The 23641-nt window shown below is 34.2% G+C and overlaps 2 protein-coding genes and 1 pseudogene across 2 annotated transcripts; all 3 read left to right on the forward strand.

The window, feature by feature from the left end:
• Positions 1-223: 223 nt before the first annotated feature.
• LOC114385275 (subtilisin-like protease SBT1.1) lies at positions 224-3313 on the forward strand. Its single transcript, XM_028345294.1, has 2 exons — positions 224-270; positions 764-3313. Exon 2 carries the CDS (start codon positions 769-771, stop codon positions 3085-3087), a length of 2319 nt encoding a protein of 772 aa, XP_028201095.1. The 5' UTR covers positions 224-270; positions 764-768; the 3' UTR covers positions 3088-3313.
• Positions 3314-5305: 1992 nt separating this feature from the next.
• Positions 5306-10406, forward strand: LOC114370225 (annotated as a pseudogene).
• An 859-nt stretch (positions 10407-11265) lies between these two features.
• LOC114385284 (phospholipase D gamma 1-like) lies at positions 11266-19737 on the forward strand. Its single transcript, XM_028345298.1, has 10 exons — positions 11266-13495; positions 14221-14334; positions 14892-15086; positions 15603-15851; positions 15961-16029; positions 16150-16297; positions 16915-17063; positions 17566-17745; positions 18147-18344; positions 18919-19737. Exons 1-10 carry the CDS (start codon positions 11771-11773, stop codon positions 19210-19212), a joined length of 3321 nt encoding a protein of 1106 aa, XP_028201099.1. The 5' UTR covers positions 11266-11770; the 3' UTR covers positions 19213-19737.
• Positions 19738-23641: the final 3904 nt, after the last annotated feature.

Consider the following 23641-nt stretch of genomic DNA (forward strand, 5'->3'; position numbering starts at 1 on the left):
TGTTTATTTGTGTTTTTTTCATCATTTATACAATTTAGTCATATTTATGCTATTTTTTTATTTATGTATATTTTTAAAATTTACATTAACGAATCCATATCCTAAATTTTTGAAAAATCCCTTATCGATACCCCTAACCCGGTACCGCATGCAACGTAGCCAATACTACATAGTTAGACTTGTTGCCCCTCCATTTCTATATATATCTTTGGAATGCTGTCATCAAATTCAAAGCGTGCAGTCTTGAAGCAGAAGAAAAGTAAAGAAAAGGTAAACTCTTTTCTATAGTTGCAATGAGCATATTTACATCATACACTTTTACTCTTTTAGTGCCTATTTAAGATTTGATGTGACGATTTTATTAGCATTTCATATTCCATTAACTTTTTTTCGTGCTCTTGTCTTAAGTCCGGCATAATAACAGACTGCAACAGACCACTACTTCAATCTGTCTGTGATCTATATCTCACTGCATTGCATAGTTTGCATACATATACAAGCAAAACTTACTTTTAATTATCTACATTCCTAAAGTACACAATGTTTAATTTAAGACTAAAGATCGGCTTGTAGCTGAAACTATGTCTCTCTTAGAAAGAAAAATGTAACAAAAACTGGTAAAGAAAAATAGTCCATAGAAGTTTGTGAATGGTATACCATTATTTCCTATTTTGATTTATCTTGAATATTTGAAGATTCTTATGGATTTATTTTAGGACCTTAGCAGCCATGAAGTGTTAATTCCTTTCTTCATTTTTCGCAGGCATCATGATCTTTAGGTTTAGGATACTTATCCTATTTCTGGCTTTGATGGTGACAAATTCAATAGCTTTCGCTGACCAACAGACATATATAGTACACATGGACCAGACCAAGATCAAAGCCTCAATTCACACTCAAGACAGCACAAAACCATGGTTTGAATCAATCATTGATTTCATTTCTGAATCTTCAATGCAAGAAGAAGATGAAGAAGACGACAATTTAGCCCCTCAACTCCTTTACACATATGAAACCAGCATGTTTGGTTTTGCTGCCCATCTTTCCAAGAAACACCTCAAATACTTAAACCAAGTTGATGGTTTCCTCTCAGCCATACCTGATGAACTGTCAACCCTCCACACAACATACACGCCTCACTTTCTTGGCCTAAGGAATGGAAGATCACTTTGGAGTGCTTCTAACTTGGCCACAGATGTGATCATTGGAGTTCTTGATTCAGGAATATGGCCTGAACACATCAGTTTCCAAGACTCAGGCATGTCCCCAGTGCCTTCTCATTGGAAAGGTGTTTGTGAAAAAGGCACCAAGTTCTCTTCCTCAAATTGCAACAAGAAGCTTGTTGGTGCAAGAGCCTACTACAAGGGGTATGAAATTTTTTTTGGGAAAAAAATCAATGAAACAGTGGATTATCTTTCTCCAAGAGATTCCCAAGGGCATGGAACACACACTGCCTCAACTTCAGCTGGTAATGTAGTGAAAAATGCCAACTTTTTTGGCCAGGCTAGAGGCACAGCATGTGGAATGAGGTATACCTCTAGAATTGCAGTTTATAAAGTGTGCTGGTCTTCTGGTTGTACTAATGCCGACGTATTAGCAGCCATGGACCAAGCAGTTTCTGATGGTGTTGATGTGTTGTCACTCTCTTTAGGGAGTATTCCCAAACCTTTTTATAGTGATAGCATTGCCATAGCTTCATATGGGGCAATCAAGAAAGGGGTTTTGGTTGCTTGCTCCGCAGGCAATTCAGGCCCCTTTCCATCAACAGTTGGAAATGGTGCTCCATGGATCATGACAGTTGCTGCTAGCTCCACTGACCGAAGCTTTCCAACAAAAGTAAAGCTTGGAAATGGAAAAACCTTCAAAGGGTCATCTTTATATCAAGGTAAGAAGACAAACCAGTTGCCCCTTGTCTATGGAAAATCAGCAGGTGCAAAAAAGGAAGCACAGTATTGCATTGGAGGCTCCCTTGATCCAAAGCTTGTGCATGGGAAAATAGTTGCTTGTGAAAGAGGTATAAATGGTAGAACTGAGAAGGGAGAGGAAGTTAAAGTGGCTGGTGGAGCAGGAATGATACTACTCAACAATGAATATCAAGGAGAAGAGCTTTTTGCTGACCCTCATATTTTGCCAGCCACTTCCTTAGGGGCCTCAGCAAGTAAAACTATTAGAAGCTACAGTCAATCTGTTAAAAAACCAACAGCTTCAATTTCCTTTATGGGGACAAGGTTTGGTGACCCTGCACCAGTGATGGCAGCATTTTCTTCTAGAGGACCAAGCCTAGTGGGACCAGATGTAATTAAGCCTGATGTGACTGCACCTGGTGTGAACATCTTGGCTGCTTGGCCAACCAAAATTAGCCCAAGCTTTCTCATGAGTGACAAAAGAAAAGTACTATTTAACATACTTTCAGGTACTTCAATGTCTTGTCCTCATGTTAGTGGTATAGCAGCACTGCTCAAGTCTTTGCACAAAGATTGGTCCCCTGCAGCTATTAAATCTGCTCTGATGACTACTGCTTACACATTGAACAACAAAGGAGCTCCAATTTCAGACATGGCCTCAAATAATTCACCATTGGCTACCCCCTTTGCATTTGGTTCAGGCCATGTTAACCCTGTAAGTGCTTCTGATCCAGGATTAGTCTATGATATCAGCACCAAAGACTACTTAAATTATTTATGCAGCATAAACTATACCTCTTCTCAGATTGCTTTATTATCAAGAGGTAAATTTGTATGTTCTAAAAAAGCAGTTCTTCAAGCTGGTGACTTGAACTACCCTTCATTTGCTGTTCTATTAGGCAAAAGTGCCTTAAATGTTAGTGTGACATACAGGAGGGTTGTCACAAATGTTGGAAAACCACAAAGTGCCTATGCAGTTAAATTGGAACAGCCAAATGGAGTTTCAGTTACTGTTGAACCAAGGAAATTGAATTTTGAAAAAGTGGGTCAGAAATTGAGCTACAAGGTGACATTTTTGTCAATTGGAGGAGCAAGAGTTGCGGGTACCTCATCATTTGGGTCACTGATTTGGGTATCTGGCAGATATCAAGTTAGAAGTCCTATGGCAGTGACCTGGCAATAGTGAAAATCTTTCTAAAGGGTAGCGTTTGGGAGAATAAGAGAGTTTATTGATGACTCATTAGATTATTGTTGGAAGTTACATCATGTGCATAATAAGTTCAGTTGTGGAAAACGGTAATTTAAATTGCTTCTTGGTTGTTATTTTCCATATTGTTTTAGTATGATGTATTTGTACACTTATAATCATGTAATTCTAAATTTTATAATAGGCTTTGTATTTCTCATAAAGTGTCCTCCGTTCTTGAAGTATTAACTTATTCCCTTCCTAGCATGAAGAGATTGTTGACTTTTGTAAAACCAGCTTAAAAATTATACAAAGAATGTTTTTTATAATTAGTAAAAAAAAAACTATTCTGATACGTATTAAACTCTTTATTTCTTAAATTCAATAAATATAACATATGTTTTAATATATTTTTATATTTTTATATACTTAATAATTTGACTACATATTATATTTAATAAATATAGTGTTTAATGTTGAATTTTATAAAAACACCTTAAAAATCATATAAAGGATAATTTCTTAAATATAATATATGTTTAAAAAATTAGCTTCCAAAGCATGTTTTAAAAAATCTAAAAATACTAACAAAATGATAAATATATTTATCAAATTATTTCTTAATTTTTATATTTAATCATGTGACTACATATTAATTTAATAAATATAGTACTCAATGTTGTTGACTTTTATAAAATCACCTTAAAATCATACAAAACATTATTTCTTACTAATTAGTAATAAAATTTTGACCATATACTAAATTCTTTATTTCTAAATTTAATTATTACGACATATGTTTTGATAAATTTATTTATTTTTTATATACACAATCATTTTACTATAATTATATTTAATAAATATAGTATTTGATGTTGTTCAGTTTTATAAAATTACCTTAAAAATTATTCAAAGGATGATTTATCGTTAATAATGGGTAAGATAAGTATATTGACCGTATATACTTATTAAACTCTTCATTTTCTAAATTTAATTTATATAACATATGTATTCAATTTAATAAGTATGTACAGTCAATATAATTTTTATTACTGATTAGTAAGAAATCATCTTTAACTTGTTGCTCCTCTGTTTCCCTATATATGTCTTTGGAGATTTTTGGATTGTTGCCATCTAATTTAAAACGTAGAATCTTAAGCATTAGTCAAATTCAAACCATTTCGCACTAATTGATCCATATTTCTTAATTTTTAAAGTAGGAGAGAAGTAAAAAATTGAAAATAAAATTCGTCAAAAATTAAAAATTAAGAGTAAAAAGATAATTAAGTCTAAATATTATATTATAAAATATATATTGCCCCCACTCTATAAAATGTTAAGAAATTTTAATATTACTTTGAGATACTAGTATTATTGTACTAATTAACTCCCAAGATATTAACTTTTTATGTTAGATAATAAAAATGTTAACCTTTTATGGTTATAAATTTATTTATATAATTTTTGCCCCCCATTATATTGATTTTCTGGATCCGTCATTGATTTTTATTTTGGAGATTTTTGGATTGTTTTCATGTAATTCAAAGCATTTAGTATTGATCATTAGTCAAATCGAAACAATTTCGTATCAATTGATCTACATTTCTTGAGATTGAAGAGTAGTAAAGGGAAGGTAAACTCTTCTTTTGTAATTGCAATGAGGATATACATTGAGTTAAAGCTTACAACTACATTGCATATTTAAGATCTGACGTGATAAGTTTATTAGCACTCATTGTTCCATTAACTTTTTCATGCTCTTGTACTAAGCCCAGCACAGGCACAGATTGCAACACACACAACTTCAATCTATCTACGATCTCTATCTCACTGCATTTCATAGTTTGCATACATATACAATACAAGTAAAAATTTCTTTTAATTATATATAATATCTGAAGTACACAATATTTTAAGATTAGAGATCGGCTTGTAACTAAAAACTATGTTTCTCCTAGAAAGGAAAATGTAACAAAAACTGGTAAAGAAAAACAGTCTATAGAAGTTTGGAAATGGTATACCTTTGTTTCCTATTTTATTTTTTGTTGAATTGAAGATTCTTATGCATATATTTTAGGTCCTTAACAGCCATGAAGTTTTAACCCCTTTCTTTAGTTTAGCAGGTATTATGATCTTTAGGATACTTTTCCTATTTCTGGATTTTATGGTGACAAATTCAATAGCTACCGCAGACCAACAGACATACTTAGTACACATGGACAAGACCAAGCTCAAAGCCTCAATTAATTCTCATGACACCTCAAAACCATGGTCTGAATCAATCATTGATTTCATTTCTGACGCTCCAATGCAAGAAGAAGAAGAAGAAAAAGAAGAGATTTTAGCCCCTTAACTCCTTTACACCTATGAAACCACCATGTTTGGTTCTGTTGCCCAGCTTTCCAAGAAACACCTTAAATACTTGAACCAAGTCGATGGCTTCCTCTTAGCCATACCTGATGAGCTATCAACCCTCCACACAACATACAACCCTCACTTTCTTGGCCTAGATAATGGAAGTGCACTTTGGAGTGCTTCTAACTTGGCACAGACATTATTATTGGTGTTATAGATTCAGGAATATGGCCTAAACACATCAGTTTCCAAGACTCAGGCTTGTACCCAATACCTTCTCATTGGAAAGGTATTTGTGAACAAGGCACTAATTTCTCTGCCTCAAATTACAACAAGAAGCTTATTGGTACAAGAACCTATTCCGAAGGGCATGGAACACATTGTTACATGCTCAGAGGACAAGAGCCTTGTTTCAAGGACAAGGGAACCTCCGTATGCAAAAGGTAAATTACTAAAATTCTTCTCTTCCATTTCTATTCATTCAGTGCTTATTTATACATGACATATGTTTGCCTGCTAGTAGGAAAATCATATAACAATAATATTCTTCCTACAGAATTGCACTACTGCATAATAGAATTGCTCTAATGGATTTTGTTATGACCTATACTAGGTGTGCTAAAATGGTCTATGTGCTGTAGTCGTTCAAATGGATGGGCCTAGTAGTAATTCTCTTGGGTCTCCCTTCGTGGACTACTGCTTGCATAATATTGATGGTATTGTTATTGTTGTTGCTTAGAGAACCATGAAGCGTGACCAAGATCATCCATGAGCTCGTCAATTGTTGGCATAGCAAAGTGGTCGTGAATTATGATCGTATTAAGTGCTCGATAATCAACACACATGTGGCATCCACCGTCCTTCTTCTTCACTAATAACACCAAAGAGGAAAATGGACTGCTACTAGGGCGAATTAAACTAGCTTTGAGGAGTTCTGAAACCTGTTTTTCTATCTCAGCTTTCTGGAAGTAAATGTATCTATATGGTCTGACATTGACAGAGGAAGTGATAAGTTATAGGTTAATATGGTGTTCAATCGCGCGAGGTGGTGGCAGAGTGGAAGGTTGAGTGAAGATGGAGCTATAAGTGTCGAGAAGGTATTGGATATCGGGAATGGGGTGGGCTGGTAGTGGGTCAGGGTCAGGGGCAGATGTCTGGGTCACTGTGAGCTGGAATAGTGTCGACGTAGGCCCATTTGTAACATCAGCGTTTAGTTGCACAGGAATGTCCAAGTGATTGAACTTTATGGTGAGTGTGGTGTAGTCAGTAATTACTGGGCCCAAGAGCTTTATCCACACAATGCCAAGGACGACGTCTGCGTTGCAAATGGGTAGAACACGAAGTGACATTATGAAGGTGTGTCCCTCGATGCAAAGGACAGTGGCGGGGAAAATTTGGTGGCAATCCAACATCGAACCATTGTCGACCATAACGCATAAAGGTTGGGTGGTCTTGGTGTGAAGATTGAGAAAACACACAACCCTTGGTTGAATAAAATTGTGCATGTTGCCACTGTCGATTAAGATGGTCAGGCGAGCATGGTTTATAGTTCAATAAACGCGGAACGTTTCTGGTGCCGTTAAACCGGAAATAGCATTGAGGCTGATGTGTGGGAAGGAAGTGGTGAGTGGCGGGTTAGGGTCGAGTTTAGGAGGGTTAGGTGGTGGGTCTTCTGAGTAGTCTAGGGATGGGTCAGGGTCGTGGGTCTGTGTCAGCGATGAGGAGAAGAATACGGCTCTTGCAACGATGTTGCGAGTTCCACTTCTCATCGCAATTGTAGCAGAGACCCTTCTCTCTGTGGAAGGCCATGTCCTCTAGGGTATGGTGAATGAATGATGGCTTCGGTGCTGGGGAGGGAGGGGTAATGGTGGTGGTGGTGGATGGTGGTTGCGCTTACGATCGAACATCTTGTCTTCTTGAAGCTTCGCCAGCGCGGTGGCCTGTGGTAGGGAAATTGGTTGTAACGCTTGAACATCACAACGCATGTTTGGTGACAAATCGGAGATGAAACAACTCAACAAGAATGGTGGTGGCAGTCCAACAATTCAATTAGCCACCCGCTCGAATTCAGTCAGGTATGCATTGACTGAACTGTGTTGTGTGAGTTTGAAGAGAGTACCCTTCGGGTCGTCGTAGAACGATTGCACGAAACGAGATTCTAGCGTTTGAAGGAGTGCGTTCCAGGATGTGATGAATCCATTACGAAACATCCCTTGGAACCAACTCAAAGTCGAACCATCCATGTAAAAGGAGGCAAGCGTGATTCGGTCCTCATTCGGTGTAACCTGGTAGTCGAAGAACTGGGTAGCTTTGAAGATCCACCTGACAGGGTCTGTACCGTCGAATCTAGGAATCTCGACTTTGAGGTGTGGTCGCGGGTTGGGCAAGGATGCTGGAGGGGAGGGTGTCGGGGTAAGGTGGTTCAGACGACCAAGGATAACTTCGACGGTATGGGCTAGGTCTGTGTATTTTTTAGAGAGGTTTTCATGGTGAAGAGAAAGGCGAGAAATAGCTTCTTCGAGACGGTCTATGGTGGTTTTACGGGTATTATGGTCAGCCATGGAAGGTCGAACCAAATGTTACATGCTCAGAGGACGAGAGTCTTGTTTCGAGGACAAGGGAACCTCCGTATGCAAAAGGTAAATTACTGAAATTCTTCTCTGCCATTTCTATTCATTCAGTGTTTATTTATACATGATATATGTTTGTCTGCTAGTGGGAAAATCATATAACAATAATATTCTTCCTAACAGAATTGCACTACTGCATAACAAAATTGCTCTAACAGATTCTGTTATGACCTATACTAGGTGTGCTGAAATGGTCTACGTGTTGTAGTCATTCAAATAGATTGGCCTAGTAGTAATTCTCTTGGGTCTCCCTTCGTGGAATGCTGCTTGCATAATATTGCTGGTATTGTTATTGTTGTTGCTAACACACACACTGCCTCAACTGCAGCTAGTAATGTGGTTGAAAATGCCAGCCTTTATGGTCGGGCTGGAGGTACAGCAAGTGGAATGAGGTATACCTCAAGAATTTCAGTTTACAAAGTATGCTGGCCAAAAGGTTGTGCTAACTCTAACATATTAGCCACGGTGGACCAAGCAGTTTTTGATGGGGTTGATGTATTGTCACTCTCTTTAGGGAGTGATCCTAAACCTTTTTATGATGATTTTATCGCCATAGCTTCATTTGGGGAAACCAAGAAAGGGATTTTTGTTACTTGCTCCACATGCAAAGAAGGCCCCTCTCCATCAACAGTTTCTAATGGTGCTCCATAGATCATGACAGTTGTTGCCAGCTCCACTGACTGAAGCTTTCCAGCGGAAGTAAAGCTTGGAAATGAAATTTTTTTCAAAGGGACATCTTTATATCAAGGAAACAAGACAAACCAATTGCCCCTTGTATTTGGCAAATCTGCAGGTATTAAAAGGAAAGCACAACATTGCAGTGAAGGCTCCCTTGATCCAAAGCTTGTGCATGGGAAAATAGTTGTTTGTGAAAGAGGTAAAAAGGGAAGAACTAAGATGGGAGAGGTAGTGAAAGTGGCTTATGGGGCGGGAACGATAGTACTTAATACTAAAAATCAAGCTGAAGAAATTTATGTTGATCTTCATATTTTGCTAGCCACTTCCTTAGGAGCCTCAGTAGGTAAGACTATTAAAACCTATATTCAATCTGATAAGAAACCAACAACTTCAGTTTCCTTTATGGGAATAAAGTTTAGTGACCCTGCACCAGTAATGAGAGCATTTTCTTCTAAAGGACCAAGTATAGTGGGACTAGATGTGACTGACCCAGCTGTGAATATCTTGGTTGCTTGGCCACTAAAAACTAACCCAAGTTTTATCATGAATGACAAAAGAGAAGTACTATTTAACATTCTCTAGGGTGCTTCAATGTCTTGTCCTAATGTTAGTGGCATAGCAACACTTCTTAAATATTTGCACAAGGATTGGTCCCCTGCAGCTATCAAATCTGCTTTGATGACTACTGCTTACACATTGAACAACAAAGGAGCTCCAATTTCAGACATGGCCTCAGATAACAAAGCATTTGCCACCCCCTTTGCATTTGGTTCAGACCATGTTAACCCTGTAAGTGGTTGGTCTATGATATCAGCACTGAGATTACTTTAATTATTTATGCAGCCTAAAGTATACCTCTTCCCAATTTGCTTTGTTATCAAGAGGTAAGTTTGTATGTTCTAAGAAAGCAGTTCTTCACGCTGGTGACTTGAACTATCCATCATTTGCTGTTCTATTTGGCAAAAGTGCCTTAAATGCTAGTGTGACATGTTTGCAAAATTATACTTTCATGTGTAATTTCTTGAAGTTCAATATGCAAGAAATTACACTACATGATCTTGAATAACATATTTTCACTACTATTTACTCTTATTTACATAAGAGGATTCAAAAGACTTACTCGGATCCATCATGCAAATCTCTTGATGTTTCTCTCTTTTCTGATTTCCTTTAATTGATTCCTATGATGATGTAGTGATTTTTTATTTTGACCTTTTCTTCTCTGATTTTTCAAAATGTAACTTCTTTTTTCAAAATATTTTTTTCTTAATGTCAAAATTGCCCTTAATAAAGTGAGAAGAGAGAGATTTATTTTGATAACTTAAAAATAATCTCCAATAACTTTAATACATTTAAGTTTAACGACCATTACATTAGACATTTTTTTCATTAAAATCATTCTATAATTATATGAGTTAATATTAAATTAAAATAACTTAACATCACATACACGAGAGTTGTCACAAATGTTGGAAAACCACAAAGTGGTTATGCAGTTAAAGTGGAACAGCCTAATGGAGTATCAGTTACTTTTGAACCAAGGGTATTGAAGTTTGAAAAGAAATTGTTGCGGGTACCTCATCATTTGGGTCACTGATTTGGGTATCTGGCAGATATCAAGTTAGAAATCCTAAAGCAGTAACCTGGAAATAGTGAAAATCTTTCTAATGGGTAGTATTTGAAAGAAGAATCAGGATTTATTGATGACCCATTACATAATTGTTGCAAGTTATATGACTTATATCACATGCATAATAAGTTTTGTAGTTTGCAAAAAGATAATTTAAATTGCTTATGGGTAGTTATTTTTGTTATCTAGACTTATACTATAAATAATTATATACCTATAGTTGTTTAATTTAATAAAATTTAATGCATACAATGAATGAATGTAATATATAATTATAATTTAATGATGTTATCGATGTAAATCACATTTTATTTGCAAATCTCTTTGAAGTATTTTTCAGATTATAAATTGTGCCGACAAATCTACACAAGTATTTTTCTTGTCCGATGTTTATGTGAGTTTTTTCAAACAATATATAATGTGCAATAGAAATAAAATTTGAGCATAATGAGAGCGACAAATTCTAGAATATAACAAAAATATTCCAAACACAAAGCTACTTTGTTAAAAATAAAGCAAAATCAAATAATTGGGTCCTAAAGATTTAATCAATGTGTCTTCTTGGAAGAATCCAATCTAATTAGTCTAGTAATCTACTTTATCGATAATGATTTTTTTGGTTGATTTTTTATTGGTAACGATAACAACGTGTAGTTAATATTTTATAGCGACCGATCTCCCCTTGTCCAATTCAATGCTATTAAACTATACATGTATTGTATATTTGGCTTATATAATATAAGAAGTTTTGGAATTATAATCATAGTTTTACTTTTATTGCATGAAAAAATTATTACTAGTCCCGCAAGTTCCGCTGTTCAGTTTCGAGAAGGTTAAAATTTTCTTCCCTCAGGTGCTCATGTCCATGAAGATATCCAATCAAGTTTGTCCACGTGGAACAACGACATGGACAACTGTTTGAATCTACCGATCTAGGAAAACTGGAAAAGTGTAAGAGAAGGTAGGTTTAGGTAACGTGCCATGCGAGTATTCCACGTGGACTTTCGTTCCCTGAACGGACTTCTTCTTCTTCCGAAACAAAGGTAAGAAAAGTCTCCTCCTTCAACTAAGTTTATTCATTTGATAAAATACCCACCAAAATTTTCAACTAAGTTTATTCATTTGATCGAATTCCCACCAAATCAGCCAAATTTTTCAGTAGCTATACTATAGGATCATTCTCAACTATCACCCTTCAATCACTGCAATTCACTTTCTTTCTTTCAAATATGTCTTTTGTATCAATTCAAATCCAATTGGCACGGTTCTTGTTTGATTCCCTCCAATTTTATGTCTTCTTCTATGACCCTTTTGTATTGAGAATCAAGTTTTGATTTTAGCTATAATATTATTTATAAGAAGGGTGATAATTTTTGTATTGAATTGAATGGATAATTATGGATCATCTTCTCCTTACCGGTATCCAAGCCCATATATGTACCCTCCCAATCCTCATCAACCGTACCCTCCTCCTCCAGGTTCAGCTCCTGATCCATATGCACAGCATGTTCCTTATCAACCATATCCTTACCTTTCTTCACATTCCTTCAACTATTCCTATCCTCCACCTCCTAGACCTTCCTCACATTCTGGCCATTTTGAGTATTCCTATACTCCTCCTCCTCACCCTTCTGATTTTCCCTACCCCCCTCCACCTTATTATGCTCATCCTCCATCTTATCCTTATCCCTACCATGTTCCTCCACCAAATCATGATCCTTCCAAGCCTTCCCTTTCATACCATGCTAGTTTCCAACATGGATCATCTCATTATTATTATCAACAACCAAACCAGGCCTATTCAGCTTCGGCTCCTGAAGTCCAACCTGATATCCACTCGCACACCAATAGCTACTCTGGTCCCTACTGGCAGGAGAACACAAGCACTGCAGCAGATGAAGTGTCACAAGCTAGTGATAGTTCCAAGCCTTCTCAGGGTTCTGCTTACCCGCCTTTGGATGATCTTATGAGCAATGTTCGGTTGTCTGATGGCCAGCCAACTGCTCCTGCATCGCCACCTGCACCTGCAAGGCAACCATTTATGCATTCCATTTCAGTTCCAAAGTTGCAACAGAAGAGAGAGGAATTTTATGGATATTCGAATAACTCCTTCTCGGGGTGGGGATCCTCCTACCACAGTCAGGTTGATTCGTCTAGGCTTTCTGATTTTTCTGGCTCATTTAATGAATCAATGCATAGTCAGAGTTTGCAGATTGTTCCAGTGCAGAATAAAGGGTCCTTGAGAGTTTTGCTGCTACATGGAAATTTAGATATATGGATCCATGAAGCCAAGAACCTTCCAAATATGGACATGTTTCACAAAACATTAGGAGATATGTTTGGTAAATTACCTGGTAGTGTGGGCAATAAAATTGAAGGAACTATGAATAAGAAGATTACTAGTGATCCTTATGTATCAATTTCAGTATCCAATGCTGTTATTGGGAGGACTTACGTCATTAGCAACTCCGAAAATCCTGTTTGGTTGCAACATTTCTATGTTCCTGTTGCGTATCATGCTGCTGAAGTGCACTTTCTTGTTAAAGACAACGATATTGTGGGTTCACAGCTCATTGGCATTGTGGCAATTCCAGTGGAGCAAATATACTCAGGAGCAGTAGTTGAAGGAACCTTTCCTATCCTGAATAATAATGGGAAGCCTTGTAAGCAAGGTGCTGTCCTGACCCTATCCATTCAGTACATACCTATGGAGAAATTGAGCATTTATCACCAAGGAGTTGGAGCAGGGCCAGAATACATTGGGGTTCCTGGCACATATTTTCCTTTGAGGAGGGGTGGAACCGTTACTCTGTACCAAGATGCTCATGTTCCAGATGGCAGCCTCCCTAATGTGTTGCTTGACAGTGGGATGTATTATGTGAATGGAAAGTGTTGGCAAGATATCTTTGATTCCATAAGTCAAGCTCGGCGTTTGATTTATATTACAGGATGGTCTGTGTGGCACAAAGTAAGGTTGGTTAGGGATGCTGCTGGTTATGCTTCAGATTATACCTTGGGTGATCTTGTAAAGTCAAAGTCACAGGAAGGAGTAAGAGTTCTTCTCCTTATCTGGGATGATCCTACGTCAAGAAGCATTTTTGGTTATAAAACAGTAAGTAACACAACCTTTTCTGTTACATATCTCTGCATTTCCATGCTTGGTATGGCTGGTAGGAATTGATTGGCAATTGTCTGCATATGCAAACCCTTGCTTTATGTTGTTATCATCGATACACTTTTTATATCTTTTTGGACTTTGCTACTTGTTGTAACTATTTTTGAATTGTGGCAATGAAAAGAATTAGATTTTGGCAATGAAATGTAGTTCAAGAGACAATGAGATACTTGTTGTTGGGTAAGTGAACAGCAGAAGTGGAGGGTACTGATTCCTCAACACATTTTTCTTGGTTACTAGTTTTATAACTATTGATAAAACTTGTTTCTGACCTTCCATTGCCTGATGGTGGCCTTAAATAAATCAGGGTTGAATTTCTAAAACTTGTATACATTTGGACATGGGACATTTTATAACTTAGGTTGTCTTATTCTGTAACTAGGATTCTGTGCCTAAAATCTGTCTTGAAAGTCACACTAGCTTGATAGTTAATCTGTCAATGCCCTTGGATAGATTAGATGGTAATATAAATAAAACAAGTTACCCTGCAATCCATTTTTGTACCCTCTTCATTAATACTTTCTCATGTATGACTACTGATTTTTACTTTATTTCAAGTAAGATTAAGATTATTAAGTGATTTTTTTTATCAATACAAATATAATATTTATGATTTTCCCTTTTAGCTTTAGTTTTGAGACACTCTTGGACTTTACGATCAGGATGGTGTCATGGCAACTCATGATGAGGAAACTCGTAGATTTTTTAAGCACTCTTCAGTGCAAGTGCTTCTTTGTCCTCGCAGTGGCAAACGACATAGCTGGATCAAGCAAAAGGTTAGGTTTTGACAACTACTTTAATTGAAATATTTTTTATTAGTTTATGCTCAACTGTCTACAAATTGAGCTGGAGTGTTGTTTCCCATTGATTTAATTCAGTCATTGTTTGAAACCTTGCATTTTCGGGATTTAAACTTATGTATTGTGATTTACTACTGATAACGTGATCCAATTTGGTAGCTTACCTAATTATACAAAATAAAACACCATTGGCTATGACTTATACAATCTTCAAGTGTAGTATTCTACTTGTTGATGATATATGCAATGTCATTTGCAATTTTACACAGAACTCTTTGCAATGCATATATCTTATAGGAATTTAATGTTTCTGCTTATGCATAGATGCAATTTATAGTTAAAAGCAGCATGCAATAACATTACTTATGCAGTAAGGAAAAGAAAAATCAGTTAGAAAAGTAAAACTTTGACAGGGTTCAATTTTTCCAACTTTTATATCTGCTTTTTTTGTGTTTGATCTTGGTAGGTTATCACATACTTACAGAATTTTGGTTTCAGAGTTCAACATTGAATTTCTGTCTTCTTATTATTAGGAAGTTGGAACGATATATACACATCATCAGAAAACCGTGATTGTGGATGCTGATGCTGGAAATAATAGAAGAAAAATTATAGCATTTGTTGGTGGACTTGATTTGTGTGATGGGCGATATGATACTCCCCACCATCCTCTTTTTAGAACATTGAATACAATACATAAGGATGACTACCACAACCCTACTTTTACGGTAATCTCTATCTCCATTTTTGATCAATCAAGACCATCTAGAGTTTTCTGCCAATCTCTTGATATGATAAGCAAAGGATGAATGAAAGAATCTGTAAAAGAAAAATATAGCTACAAAATGTATAAATCTAGTTTCATTAGTTCTAAATAAAGTCAAAGCATAATCAAGAAATAATTTTCATTCTTTTATAAGGAAGATCAAATTTTTATCACTAAATGTTGTGTGGATTTATACCGCAGCATGCATTGAACTACAAAGTTAGCGATGATATGTTAAGCATATTATTAAAAAAAATAGTTATTTATATTCACGTACCCTAATTGCACAACTGAAATTTGTCTATAAAAACCACAATTTATGAAGAAAGTGGTGAAATCTGTATAAGGTTTACAGGCCAAACAATTTAAATCGTGGTGGAATGTGTAGCTAGGAATCAGTAAGGTGCAATTTCTAAGTATTATTATTTGAAATACGCAGACCAATTAATTCCTATAATATGACTAAATATCATGACAGGGTAATATTGGTGGTTGTCCGCGGGAGCCATGGCATGATTTGCATTCTAAAATTGATGGTCCAGCAGCTTATGATGTTTTAACTAACTTTGAGGAGCGCTGGTTAAAAGCTTCGAAACCTCACGGGATTAAAAAGTTGAAAATTTCATATGATGATGCTTTGCTAAGGCTGGAAAGAATTCCAGATGTTATTGGCATCAATGATGCTCCAAGTGTTGGTGAAGATAATCCTGAAGTTTGGCATGTTCAGGTAATTAGTTATCTAATAATGCTGAATAAATATTTTGATTTTCTAGAAGCAATTATTTTCTCATTTACTCTAAAATGAAATTATCGATTATGTCTACTTTGGAATGTAGATATTTCGTTCAATTGATTCAAATTCCGTTAAGGGGTTTCCAAAGGATCCAAAAGATGCAACGAGCAAGGTGAATGAAAAGCCTTGTGTTTCAATTTTTGTTTGTCAGACTTGGTTTAACCTATCAAACCTTAACCAATTTGTGCTATATGTACTGTCAGAAGGTTAAATGTTAAATGTATTTTTACAGAACCTAGTTTGTGGAAAGAATGTGCTGATTGACATGAGCATACATACAGCATATGTTAAGGCCATTCGTGCTGCACAACATTACATTTATATAGAGAATCAATATTTCATCGGTTCTTCTTACAATTGGAGTCAACATAAAGACCTAGGTATGGAACTCCTCTTTATGCATAATTGTTCCTTATAATTGCACCCAATACTATCCTGGAGACTGTGTAGAACATAAAATAACATGATGTATCAACTTCAGTGCGGATAAATCATCCAAAACCAGAATCCATCTTGGAGAATTAATCTTTCACTAATTTAATTGAGTAACCTATATATACATTATATCTAGATCATATTATGTTGAATTGCAAATTTTCAACGGCTGTTTGTTTTTCTAATTTCATGTTGAAAGGGAAAAAATTCTATATTTCTAAATTCTAAATGAATATTCTGTACAAAGGCCTTACAAATCATAGGCTAAGGTCCATGATTAGTTTCCTAAGGTAGGGGTAAGATACAAGAACAATAAAATGCAACAAAATTGGCCCTGATGAAATAAAATAAACAGCTAATGTTCAATTCTACACATTAGGCTTTGCAGAAAAAACTTGTTGAAAAATAAACAATAGGAATGCCCATGGCAAGCCTCTATCAACTGTATTTTTTCTATGTTCTCCATCATTTATTGGATGAATAAGGAGTAAGCATTGTTAATGAAGTGCCACAAATTTATTTTGAAACTCTCTTTTATATGTTAATTTCCTTGCTTTGGCAGGTGCTAATAACTTAATCCCAATGGAAATTGCTCTAAAGATTGCTGAAAAGATAAAAGCAAACGAGAGATTTGCAGTGTATGTTGTTATTCCAATGTGGCCAGAAGGTGTTCCAACAGGGGCTGCCACACAAAGGATTCTATTTTGGCAGGTATGATTCAATACACAATGTGAAAGCCAAACTTCAAATTTTGGCAAGGATTTGATTGAACTAATGAATTTGTCATAATTTGAAATGGTTCACTCTAACATCATCAAATTGCGTCTCTGCTCGAGATCATTTTCCTATTCTATCCTCCTATTTCAGGTTGTTGTTTTACTGAAAACTGAAAAGGATTATGATGATAGTCATGCAATGCAATAAAGAATATCATTGCGGCCATCATAATTTTAAATTGCTAGAATAGCATCTTCTTTCTTTTCCATTTAATTGTTGTTCTTTCATCATTCCAAATACTGAGGTATAGAAGAAAAAATAAATTGGACTCTCAAATTATTCTTAAACTAAGGGATCTTTATGGCCTGTCAAATGAGTAGTAAGACTCAATTGTTCAAAACTTTAGGTTCCAAATGTCAGAGGAAAAAGTTATAGCACCTGCTGGTACTTGGTTACTTCATTTGTTAATGTGAAATTCTTTTTTTAATTTTTGCAGAATAAAACAATGCAAATGATGTATGAGACAATTTACAAGGCTTTGGTTGAGGCAGGGCTTGAAGCTGCATTTTCTCCACAAGATTATTTGAACTTTTTCTGTCTTGGTAATCGAGAGGCCATGAATTTGTATGATAATGCCGGTGTGACTGGAGCTCCTCCCCCAGCAAATAGTCCACAAGTATGTTACTAACACCCCCTTTCCCTTTTATACTCTTCCAAATTACATTTTTCTGCTACCATACCACATTTATGTTACGAATCTCATCATATGAAATAAGGAGTCCATATAGAATTCAAGACATCTATATTGCCAAATACCGATATTAGGAAAAAAAAAATGCTTCCGGGTAGGTGCCTAATATGTTAGCATGTAAACTGCTCCTTGACACTCGGAACACAACAGGTTGTTGCATATCAGATAGTACTCTAATGCTCTATCCAAGTGTCGTATAATTTTCACTTAATTTCCTGAATGTTATTTTCCTGACAGTCTTTATAATATTTTTTTTAATGGCATGCAATCTTTATTTAGTGAATGCAATAGTAAAAAAATTTTATACACATGTGCTATATTTTCAGGCAGCCAGCCGAAATAGCCAACGCTTCATGATTTATGTTCATTCAAAAGGCATGATAGTTGATGATGAATATGTGATATTGGGGTCTGCAAACATCAACCAACGCTCCATGGAAGGAACAAGGGACAGTGAGATTGCAATGGGAGCTTATCAACCTCATCATACGTGGGCAAGAAAACAATCTTATCCACATGGACAAGTAAGCTTTTCTACATTGTCATTATTGATATTTGCTAAGATATTACCAATTTCATGTTTCACTTGTGTTATTCAAGCTGAAAAGATGAAATTGCAAAATTTCAGTAAATAATAATTCATAATGATGTAAAAATATTAGATAGAATTTTCCTCTATTAAATTCCAAATGCGAGACAGCATGGTAAGGGGGAATAACTCACTGCCATAAAAAAATTTGTTTAAAATGCAGAAGATAACTCGCTGCTCTCAGAAATATAACACTCATTAGTATTGTTTTTGGGTTGTCAAATGAGGTTTTGCATGCATATCATGCAATGGTCTACTGCTATATCTCAATAATTAATATTTACAAGGTAGAATGATGTAATTAATCCTTATTATATTACAGTCTGTCAAGTCAGACTGTATTCTCTTCCTGACTCAGCCACTCAAGCATATATAAATTTGAAAAAAATTAAAAAAAGATAATAGTTTGATTTTGATTTGATTTTTCAGCAAGTACATTATCGAACCCATTAACTTGTATTCGTGTATTATAACTTAACAGCAATTCTTTGTGAAACTGTGCTATGTAGATCCATGGATATAGGATGTCACTTTGGGCAGAACATACAGGAACAATTGAAGAGTGCTTTTTGCAACCCGAGAGCCTTGAATGTGTAAGAAGGGTTAAAGCAATGGGTGAAATGAACTGGAAACAATTTTCAGCTAAGGAAGCAACAGAGATGAAAGGGCATCTACTGAAATACCCGGTAGAAGTTGATCGAAATGGCAAGGTTAGACCCCTTCAGGACTGTGAAGAGTTCCCGGATGTGGGAGGAAAAATAGTTGGATCTTTTCTTGCTATGAAGGAGAACCTAACCATTTGATATTGAGTTTATTACTTATTAGTTTGAGTGTTTTCACATTATGCTAGCCAATAGGATATGGTGTATGTATGTACATTACAACATAGAAACAATTTTGAAAAGCATGATAGTTGAAGAAACAATTACCAACCCAAAATCCAACCAAATAAAGACACCATACTGAAAAAGACCAAGTGAAGATGATGTACAAATATACAGCTAAGTTCTATTGATCTTTCTTTCATGGGACGTTTACAAGCTTTGCATGTCTACTACTTCCACTCGGAGACCAAGTGCAGCAATTTCAGGCACATCAGCAACTACCCTTTGGTTCTCATCATTGTTTTGTCCTCCAACATATTCCTCACAGACCATATGCCTCATTCTCTCAGAAAAGGATTAGTTTATCAGTAACACACTGCTGCAATAACAATAGAGTTTCATTCCAATGCTGGATTTTGTCTTGTGCATGCTTCCTTCTTTCTATATGCACACTTGCCAATTTATATATATTGAAATTAAAAATTTAAGGGGGCAAGTTAGTTACTAGTGTTTTGCTTGGATTATGAGTGAAATGGTTGGCAGTGGGAGAGACAAACTGAGTGGACTTGAACTGAGGAAATGTCAGAGAAAAACTCTTAAAGGGCCTCCTTCATTGTCTTTTGACTTTTGCAAACTTTGAGACACTAATGTTTTGTTTAGATTATGAGTAAAATAAAAAGGAAAAAAAAAGTGTTGTTTGAAAGAATAAAATAAGAAGGAAAAAAGAAAGAAAAAAATCTCCACTTAATTGGATGAGTGAAAAAGAGCGTGAAAATAAATAAATATATTATAGTACAAATAATTTTATACTAATTAAAAATTATTTTTTACTATATTATTTTTTTCTTGATATAAATTATTTAATATTTTAAAAAATTTGTTATAAAAAAGTTATTTACCTTTTGAATAAATTAAAACAAAACAAATGTAAAAGAGATATTATTTCCTCACATTTCATTCTAGTGTGGATCCTACAAAAGCAATATTTCTCCTTCTTATATTTCTTTTAACACAAAACTATAGAAATTTGATATTTTTATCTCAATACTTTTTAATATCTTTTCACTCCATTTTAAACAAAAACTGTAAATTTTTAGAAATATCTGGGACATGAAGCAACTTAGAGGCTTGCCTGAATCAAGTTTCATTCTTCTTGAGCTCAGAGTAAAGCTTAAGTTGAAGTTGAAACAAAACATATTTGCTTTTAATGATAAAACTTTTTTTGGTTGTGTTGTTACGAATGATAAACTATATTAGATGGTTAAAGATTATATGGTTTCAACTAATTTCTAGGTGATACAGAATTGAATATTTTTAATTATTTATCATTGAAAAACTTAATTATGTGTTACATAGATATTAGTTAGGATTAGGGGTGGGAATAGGTCAGGTCAGGCTTTGAAATGCCTGAGCCTAGCTTACAATGAATCTTTGGTTTTTATTTTGGCTCGGCTTGGCCTTTTTAAAAGTTTGGTCTGGCCTGATAGCCTTTTTAAAAGTCTTCTTCGCAATAAATATTTAATATTTTATGGAGAAGGAACGTAATAGGAAAATTAAAGAAAAAGGAAAGTCAATCAAAATAATGAGAAATATAAAAGGGCACATGACTCACACCTAAATTGTAATTATAGTCCTTGATTATAGGAATAGAAGTTATGAAGCAGTAATGTGTAATCAAAGTCTGATAGTTTCAAAAAAAAAATAATTGTATCCAAAAAATAATATTATATATTGGTATCCAAAAAATAATATAAGTATATATATATATAGGTCGGCCTATCAGACTTATAAAGTTTTTTAATGAGTCTAAGTCTGGTCTATTTAATTTAATAGGCTTTTAAAAAAGCTTGAGTCTAACCTTTTAATTAAATATGTCAGTTCAGGTCAGGCTTTATGTAGGCCAAGTCGTAGACCCCTGTAGGCCGACCTGACCTATTTCTACCCCTAGTTAGGATCATAAAAAGATGGTAGTCAAAGACTAATTAATAATATTTCATGATTGAAGGCAACACATGTTTGTTTGGAACAATTGACACTAACAACATATTTGGAACATCAATGGAAATTTAATAAAAAAATATTTTTTTTCTCTTTAAATATAAGTTATTTTCATGCCTCTAAAAAATTATAGTTTATGATCATTCTTCAAACATTTTCCCCTCAAACATGTTATTCTCAATTTATTCCCAAAATTTTCAAATATTTTTTTGTCTTTTATCTTCATACATATTTTTTTTCAAACTTATTGTTAACTCCTTCACAAGTATATTAATTTATCAAAATAATATTAAACGATAAGACAAAATGTCAAGTTCATAGTGACTTTGAATGTACTCAGAATTTGTACATACCAAATTTTAAACCAAGGAATGACTAAAAACAAATATTTTTTCAGAGTGATAATGCAAAAATGTCAACTTCAATACTAATAAAGGATATAAAAACAACATAACAAGATGCAAGAGACAAGAAAACCAAATACTTGGGTATGGAAAAAAAAATACTTGGTGTAGATTTTTGTAGAAGTATTAGGTGTTTGTCCTACCAAAAGTATTCTTGATGTAATGTTAAGGATTTTTCACCATTTAAAATTTTTCCAACTACTCCCTTTATCAACTAAACTACTCTAACCATGATCTCTAATGTGAAAAAGCCTTAATCACTTGATTTCACTCCTAATTACTTAGAAAGTTAAACCAGGTAATTTGCTTTAAGAATAAAGATACATATATAAGACTAAAGAACACCATTTCATCCCTAGACATGGGTTACCTAGAAGTTTCTTCAAGTTCTTAGAGTAAAAACATTTTTCAATTATTAAAACCCTATAACATATTGTAAATGAGTGATCAAACCATAAACAAAGCAATAAACGTAGAAAGGAGGCAATAATACTGAAATAACATTAAATGAATAGTAAAGATCATTACATCAAAGATTTTTTGGTATCCAATCCCCAACAATGAGTAAATTAGTCTCTCATAGTCATAAGAGACTCAAAAATAAGAGATGAAACAAAGGAAATGAAAAAGAATGAAAGAAGAAGAGCTCCCAAGTGGATGTTTTGCTTCAAAACCTGCCCTCACTGCCTACTTCCTCCAAAAAGAACAATGCATCCTTTTATATCCTTCGAAACATTGCATTGTCATTCTTTTTGAAAATTCATCATGCGTTAAGCCTATACATGCATGCTTAGCACACATGCATAATACAATTGACTTAAGTGATCACTTGTTAAGCACCCAACAAAGCCCTTAACGTCCAAGCACAATATAGATTGGCTTCTCGCACTAAGCGTGCACTAACGCGCTAAGTGCACTATTCTCATTCTTCATACATCGTTGAATTCTTTGTTGATGTATTGAAACTCTACAAAATATTGTAAATTTACTAACTTTAGCATTCTTATGATAAAAACTCAAAAGAATCTAAATTCTTATCTTTTTAAGTCAAAAGAAGCCTTAAAAGAAAAGAAATTAGATAATTACTATGTAATTTAAGTGCACAAACTAAGTATACATAACACTTACCAATGAGTTTTGTGTTATCATCAAACTGTTCTAACCAACTAAGCTAATAAGTTAATTATGTTAAAAAATAATTAATGTCGCTATATATAACACTAAAATTTATAATGTATATTTAATACACATATAAGTTTACATAATTAATTTTGATCTAATAATATATTTTTTTTATATGTATAATTTTTTTTATTAAACTTATGATTTTTATTTAAACCTATGATTTTTATTTAAAATTTATATATGTAAAAAAATACATTAAAATGTCACATGTTATATGTGTATTAATTGTTATAAAATTTATTATATAAATTTATAAGTGTATTAAATATATATTAGAAATTTTATTGTTATATATAGTGATATTATATATTTTTTAACATAATTGACATATTAACCCAATGAGTTAAAATGTTATACTAATAACACGAAAGTCACATGTTCGAGACATTTTTAATGATGCTTGGTTTTGTTTGTAATAATGCATGGAAAGTTTTAATTTTGTGGCATTCTTCATTTAAAATATTTATGGACCAAAGTAAATTAAAATATTTGAAGTTTAATATTTTTCATGCTTATATTACTGTTTATTATAAGGAGAAAATGAGTTATTAAAAACTCATGATGACATTTATTGAATTTTAATTTTATCTAGCTTATATTTCTTAAATCTTGAGTAAACTATAAATAGCATTTATTGGACTTTAAATTAAGTAGAGATAGTGCATATACCTGAATTGAGATTATAAAAAAGAGCTTTTCTATTAGGTAACATTGCAAAAGTTAGAGAATGTTTATATATTTTTAATTACTTAAAGTAATTTTTTAAAAGAAATAAGCATATTTTTTTATAAAACCTTTTTCATTTTTGTTTTTTTTTTTAA

The sequence above is a fragment of the Glycine soja genome, chromosome 2 (assembly GCF_004193775.1).
Source record: "Glycine soja cultivar W05 chromosome 2, ASM419377v2, whole genome shotgun sequence".
Classification (NCBI taxonomy): Eukaryota; Viridiplantae; Streptophyta; class Magnoliopsida; order Fabales; family Fabaceae; genus Glycine; species Glycine soja.

Coding starts and splice junctions, on each gene's coding strand:
- LOC114385275 (XM_028345294.1), top strand. CDS start 769: ATGATCTTTAGGTTTAGGATACTTATCCTATTTCTGGCTTTGATGGTG.
- LOC114385284 (XM_028345298.1), top strand. CDS start 11,771: ATGGATAATTATGGATCATCTTCTCCTTACCGGTATCCAAGCCCATAT. Junction 14,335..14,891: donor ATAGCTGGATCAAGCAAAAG/GTTAGGTTTTGA, acceptor TCTTATTATTAG/GAAGTTGGAACGATATATAC. Junction 18,345..18,918: donor AATCTTATCCACATGGACAA/GTAAGCTTTTCT, acceptor TGTGCTATGTAG/ATCCATGGATATAGGATGTC.